At 32.0% G+C, this 6,538-nt stretch overlaps 1 protein-coding gene across 2 annotated transcripts; it reads left to right on the top strand.

Annotated features, from left to right (window-relative positions):
* Positions 1-613: 613 nt before the first annotated feature.
* On the top strand, positions 614-6,403 carry LOC139508685 (zinc finger E-box-binding homeobox 1-like). Of its 2 annotated transcripts, XR_011661409.1 has the most exons (3): positions 614-958; positions 3,110-5,650; positions 5,901-6,403. XR_011661409.1 is itself a non-coding variant. In XM_071295996.1 (2 exons), the coding sequence occupies exons 1-2, from the start codon at positions 661-663 to the stop codon at positions 3,910-3,912; spliced, it is 1,101 nt and encodes a 366-aa protein (XP_071152097.1). In that variant the 5' UTR covers positions 614-660; the 3' UTR covers positions 3,913-6,403. The 2 variants fall into 2 exon arrangements, 1 of the variants encoding a protein (XP_071152097.1); XM_071295996.1 differs by having other exon boundaries at positions 3,110-6,403.
* Positions 6,404-6,538: the final 135 nt, after the last annotated feature.

The raw sequence follows: 6,538 nt of genomic DNA, 5'->3' as shown, positions 1-6,538 counted from the left end.
AAAACAAATATGACATACAGAAAGAAATAACAACCACTGAATTACAGGCTTCTGACTTATGACAGACACATGAAAATATTAAGGAGGTAGACCTAGGTTAAGGGAAATAACTCTTAAAATCATCAGTACGTTTGTGTCAACCATTTTCAAAAACATATTCTAAGCTTCTAGGTTACATAGATTATTTTTAATCTGTTTCAGGTAAATGCTTAAAAAACATTGATGAACTTGACTTTTACAAACGCTTAACTGATTTAAAGAGTTATCTCCCTGAACCAAGGTCCACCCCCTTAAGTTACATTGAAACTGAGATCTCACTTCAAACTTCATGAACTTTAACATAGTCATGAAAGTCTACAGTATCTAAAATGCTGAAGAGGACAGTTTTTTTTGCATCAGATGTACTTTTTTTCCTCATTATTTAATAATCTTGATCACATCCATCACAGTAGAAAAAAAGGAAATTAACCATCTTGACAATATTAAAAAAATAAAAGTTGTTCAGTTTTTAATCAATTTTGGTATGCCTGTTTTATACAAATTTATAAGTCAAACACACATTTAATATTGGTCTCATTTGACTTTATGTCAAGTTAACATAACTATATTCATTATTTGTTTATTTTTCTTATTTAATAAAAGGAGAGTGAAGGTGTTGTCATGACTGCAGAAGAAATTAGAGACATTGAGAAACAGATTCAAGAAAACTTGAGATTTACCGGCTGTTACAGTGTACTAAAGAATGCATCCAAGAGACATACCAAGAGTGTTAAAGGGGACGACAAAGAAAAGCCTATCTACCAATGTGAAATCTGTGCTAAAGTAGTGAAGAGGAAAGAGAACTTAGAAAGGCATCGAAAACTTCACAAAATCATACACAAATGTGACATCTGTAATAAGGTCTTTAAACAGAGAAACCATCTGGAGACCCACAGACTCATTAAGCATGATACTCAAGGTAAGATTTATCGAGGTATAGAAAAGTTAACATACATGTATTATCATGATTATAGATTCCTCATAGAAAAAAAAAAATATGAAACACTTAAGGCATAAAGCAAATTTGTTTAATGTAATGCGTCTGAGTAAGGTTTTAATGCAAAAACCATTTGTCTGAGACACGTCGAAGCTTAAGTAATTCATGGTTATTTAAGATGAAACACACAGGCATTAAATAGATTGTCACAGTACGGTAATTTGTGTCAAAAAAGATTTGTCCGAGACATGCAAAAATTGCCAAGTTCTAGGTTATTTCAGATGTGCCAAAGCTAGGTTTTATCAGTGAAAAAATTTTAAGTGATGCACACTCATTAACATGATTAAACATGTTAAATAATAATACACACAGTCAGGTTATAGAGAATATATAAGAACCATGAAGAAATCATGTGAAATACCAGGGTTTCTGCTGGCGGTCGCCATTTTCGCAATTTGCGAAAAAATAATAATTGTGGCGATAAAAATTCGTCATTTGCGAAAGAATTTGGCGAAAGAAATATATAGAACGATCATGTTATTTTCCTACATCTTGTTTATTTACTTTTTTCGAGTTTCTCGGACTTTACCCGATCAGACAATACTCGGAATTCACCTTGACCTCATTAAGATTTGGACAGAAAATCAATAATCAGCTGACTGCATTTTATAGCTATCGACAACAAAGGACTAATTAATAAAGGTGTTGATTGAATTGTTTGACAAAATGATATGGTTAAATGGCTTCCGCTAAATGTCACATACAGAATTTATTTACGACTTTGCGACGCACGTGTTTGAAGCAAACTTTTGACGTTTCCTCTCCTTTTAAAGATAGTTTAGAAAAGAAAGCTGTTGTTGTGACGAAAAATTTTCAAAAGCAAGAAAAATCTCTGATTCAAAACTTTAATTATCCTTTGACTTTAATATAGGTAATTGATTAGGGAGACTACTTTAAAGTTGTTTGAGTGACACGTGTGTTTCAAGCATAGTTTTAGTCTCAACTTTTTCATTTACGATGGTCAAGAAAAGAAAACTGTCGTTTTGAAGAAATCTATCCAAAAGGTTGGGAACAAGGATCAAAATATCATGTGATAAAAGCTTTTGTTTTGTTGTAAAAACCACTTCTTAGTACAAAAGGGCACATCAATATTTTTCTTTTAAAGAAACTTTCCCTACGAACTATACTGGTATTATATAATCAAAACATGTCCATTAATTTTGTTGTATTCCAGGACTTATATCTTCTTTATTATCAAAAGTATAGTGGCCCCCTCATTTAGAAAGTTGTTTAAAATACAATGAATATTTTTCCCTTTTATGTTAAAAACAAAATCTGTTGTTTTAAAGTAAATGTTTAGTGTTTATTCATTAAATGTAGACTCTAAAATAAGTTTGACAGAATAATCATAGACACAATGGAGCAAAATCACCTTATATAAGGGAAAAAGGGGGGGGGGGTAAGAAAAAAAGGTAAATTTTAAACGAAAAATATAGTTATGTTACTTGGCGAAAAAAATAATAAAGTGGCGAAAAATATATTGTTTTGGCGAAAGAGGTGGCGAAAAAAATAATTGACCCAGGGTAAACCCTGGAAATACACAGACACTTTAAACATGGAATTCAAGGTGAGCTTGTTCAGGTCATATGACAACATAGACACATACAAATTATAGAATTGTGTGATGATATAGGACGAGAATAAACAGAGCAAACATCATAAATTAATTAACAACATTGACAAAAATGTGAGACACAATAATCATAATATAAAACATAGAAAAAAAGATCTCCTTAAAATCTGATTTTTAAATATCAAACAAATGTTAAAGCTGAGGACACTTTATCTTGTCTTGGAGAAATTAGACCTGAAACACAATAGAATGATTTTTATCAAAGTTGCAGTTTGAAAATGTTTGAGTGAGTACAGAATTTAGGTGAGTGGCCAGTGTTTTCTCTTACGGATATTAAATTGGACAAAGGGAAAGTTGTTCGAGAAGTTGTCAACCCTAGAATGTAGTAAACATCCTCAATATACATAATATGAATGATATAGTTGTCTCATGTTTTATCTGTTTATATCCTTATTTTCTTGAATATAAATGTAATATTTAATGTAATATTTATTTTACAGGTGGTGAACCCATAACCCCTACAGTACATGAATGTGATGAACCTGGATGTAAGAAATATTTCAATAAACGCTTCAATCTTCTACGACATCAGCTTATCCATCGTAAGAAAACTGACGGAGAAAGTCAGGATGAATCAATGGAGGATGACGATATGTTGATGGTCTATGAATGCAGGAAGTGTTATGAAGCTTTCATGTCACTTGATGAGTTAGAATTACATGTCAATGAAAATCACTCAGATGACACAGAACAAAATGGCGGCCATGATGATTCAGCAGAAGAGTCAAAGTTAATTGAAAATGAGGCTAATATTTCTACAGGAGATGTAGTGCCGAATGAAGAAGAAGTTGTGCCCGTTGAGATAGATATAAGTACTTTAGAAACTGTTTCATCCGAGGCCCGGTTAGATGGAAACAATCAGTCAGAAGCTGAGGTCAATGTACCATCATTAGTTGAAGAAGTTCCACAAAATTTCCATATTGGAGGTAGCTCAGGTCAAGAGGTCATTGAATTATCCAGTGGAAACATTCCATTTGTTATGAATGACAGCCAAGGTCAAGAGGTCATAATACAGATTCCGCAGGATATGAACTCTGGTGAGGAGAATGTTTATCAATGTCAGATAGTTAAATCTAGTGAAGACGGGAGTTCTGAAGGGGTACCAGTTTATATCACACAACACATGGTTACAACAGATCCTTCAAACACGGCAGGTACAATCACCATGACAACAGTTTCCTCAGAGACGAACACTGCAGATTCAATAACAATAGAATACATTGCCAGACACAACAGACAATGATAATAATGCAGCTATTGCCATGGTTGCATTATCTACAGATAGTAGTCAGTACATTGAAGATGATCATTCTTATATATAGTCATATTAAGTGCTCAATTTGTATTAAGTTTTCTTAAAACCATATGTACAGTGCAGATAGAATTTATTTGTTTTCACAGCGTACTCATCATGTTATTTATAATTAGATTTAAATTCAATTTTGAGTTAATTGCTTCCAATATAAGTTTATGCCAACAAAAAAATCTATTTTCTGTGTAAACTATCCTGCATTCAATAAAGCACTAAAAGCAGCTACAAAGTCCAAAAAAAATTCTGCCTACCTTTTTTCTCTGCCAGGGGATAGAATTTTTTTTTTTTTGCTAATTTTGCCTGATTGTTTCTTATGACCATATATTGCGCGACATATATACTATTTTGGTTTGACCTGTTTGCCTGTATCATGCAAACATTTAATAACACTATTGTATATTATTTTCATTCCAGACAAAAATGGTATCAATTGTTATGAATTGTTAGATAAAACATGTAAAATGATGATCATTTATAATAATTCAAGTTAATACATAAAAATGTACAGAAGTGTAAAAAACAGCTGAATTTCCTTTATTACAAATTTTAATTTTACATTTGGGAGTAAAATTTAATAGTGCTTACTGCAAAATGTAACATGCAGTTATGGTCAATGTTATTGAAAGTTAAATGGAAGGTTTGACCAGGAATCATTTATTTGGACTAGAAATATAAAACAAAAAAAATGTCCAAGAAGCTTAGTTTCTCTTTTTCCTTTATCTTTTTTAAGGGATGGGGTTGGGGGCTTATTTTAAAAGTTCTGAAAGTGGTGTTTAACAACAACTATCTATCAATCAAGTGCCGATAACTGGTCATATGATAAATTATATGTATCTATTTTTTGGACGTAAGAGTCTCGATTGTAATTTTTGCCATGTTTCAATGTTTTATATACTTATTGCCATTCCATGATAAAACTTGTAGTTAAGGAAAATATTTTAACAAAGCTATGTTGTATTACATTTCTTAGATTCAGATCCAACAATTCATTCTGAAAAACTTGAGAAATTATTTTTTTCAGGGGTTTCTGATTTCTATTTTTTTGTACATTATTGTGTGATGTAGAAATTATAGAAATAAATGCAAATTTCTTTCAAACTTGTTAATGTCCACATTAAAATTATACTCAATGTGTAGTTTTTCTTTCACCTTAAAAATATTAAAAGCTTAAACATTTTTATAAAATCAGAAAAACTGTTATTTATAACTTTAGATAAAGAGTACAGTGTTCCCCCCAGAAATTTCAAATTGCACCATGAAAATTAACAAAGTACTAGTTTTCTAAATAATTTAGCACCATATGCATGGTCCCTATACATTCTATTCAAAAATCATACAAGATAGCACCATGGTGGAAAATATAGTACCAGGGTACCGGAGTGATGTAAGGCACTGGGGAGATCACTGTTTAAAGAGTTTAAGTTTATTAATTCATGTTTACTTTAAATTCATCAGAAATTACATGCTATTAGGATTTGTTTCATCGAATACATTATGACTTCATTGTAAATGTACGAGGCAATCCAAATTCATTAAAGGGGGCTGAGGAGTCCTGTTCCAGTTATGCTTCAGTGATTCCCTAAAAATCAACCAAGTGTTTCCCAAAGAGAAGGGAGGGTTAGGGTCCACCCTCCCCCTTAATCCGCTTCTGCTTATCAATCTTCCCCAGGCCACACTTAAAAATATTTTGGTTTGCCCAAACCCTACCCAAAGGTTAAGACAGTGGGTAGGTAGGTAGGCATTTTCTTTTTTTTTTTCAGAAAAAAGAATTGAAGTATCAGATGTTTATTAGTCTTCATGCCTATTTGATTAAAAAAAAAACTTCTTCAAATCAGGACAATAAAAGAATTTGAGTAGTCAGCTTTTTTCTGGGTAGGTAGCGTTTGGGCAAACAAACCTATTATTTATTATGGCCCCAGCTGAAATTTTTATCTGAGCATTCAATTGCTTGTACATACAACCAGTTTTAGTAATCTGAAGGGGCTCAGAAAATGGGATATTTTTTTCAGAATGTGGATACTTAAAAACCTTTAGTCCAGAGAGATTTGTCAATTTAATAAGAAAGTCTTCACATAGATCAAAACATACATTAGCCATTAAGTCAATATCATGAGATTACATAAAAACTTTGATACAATGGATGGCAGAAGATATTATAGAGTTACTTCCCTTGGCATGTTACATTGGAGTTACTTCCCTTGGCATGTTACATTAGAGTTACTTCCCTTGGCATGTTACATTGGAGTTACTTCCCTTGGCATGTTACATTGGAGTTACTTCCCTTGGCATGTTACATTAGAGTTACTTCCCTTGGCATGTTACATTGTTTGTATGCCTTACTTGAATTGATAATTGTATTTATTTAGTTAAGTTATAAACAAACTACTTTATTGTTATTGGAATAAATTTAACTATTGGTATATACATGTTTTCTTTTTCCAAAAAAAATAGAGATCAAGGAGGAAAATGGAATGATTACCAATGATACAACTATCTATCCGAGACCAAATTGCATGTATGTAAGAAACTATATGTCGCTGTAAGGCCTTCAGCAATG

Source organism: Mytilus edulis, unplaced genomic scaffold (assembly GCF_963676685.1).
Source record: "Mytilus edulis unplaced genomic scaffold, xbMytEdul2.2 SCAFFOLD_803, whole genome shotgun sequence".
Classification (NCBI taxonomy): domain Eukaryota; kingdom Metazoa; phylum Mollusca; class Bivalvia; order Mytilida; family Mytilidae; genus Mytilus; species Mytilus edulis.
Note: the sequence above shows the minus strand (reverse complement) of the source record. Positions and strands in the feature narration are given on the sequence as shown.

Bases quoted from the DNA above. Each gene is read 5' to 3' on its own strand.
- LOC139508685 (XM_071295996.1), top strand. From the start codon at position 661: ATGACTGCAGAAGAAATTAGAGACATTGAGAAACAGATTCAAGAAAAC. The intron at 959-3,109 runs GTAAGATTTATC...TTTATTTTACAG, and splicing joins CATTAAGCATGATACTCAAG to GTGGTGAACCCATAACCCCT.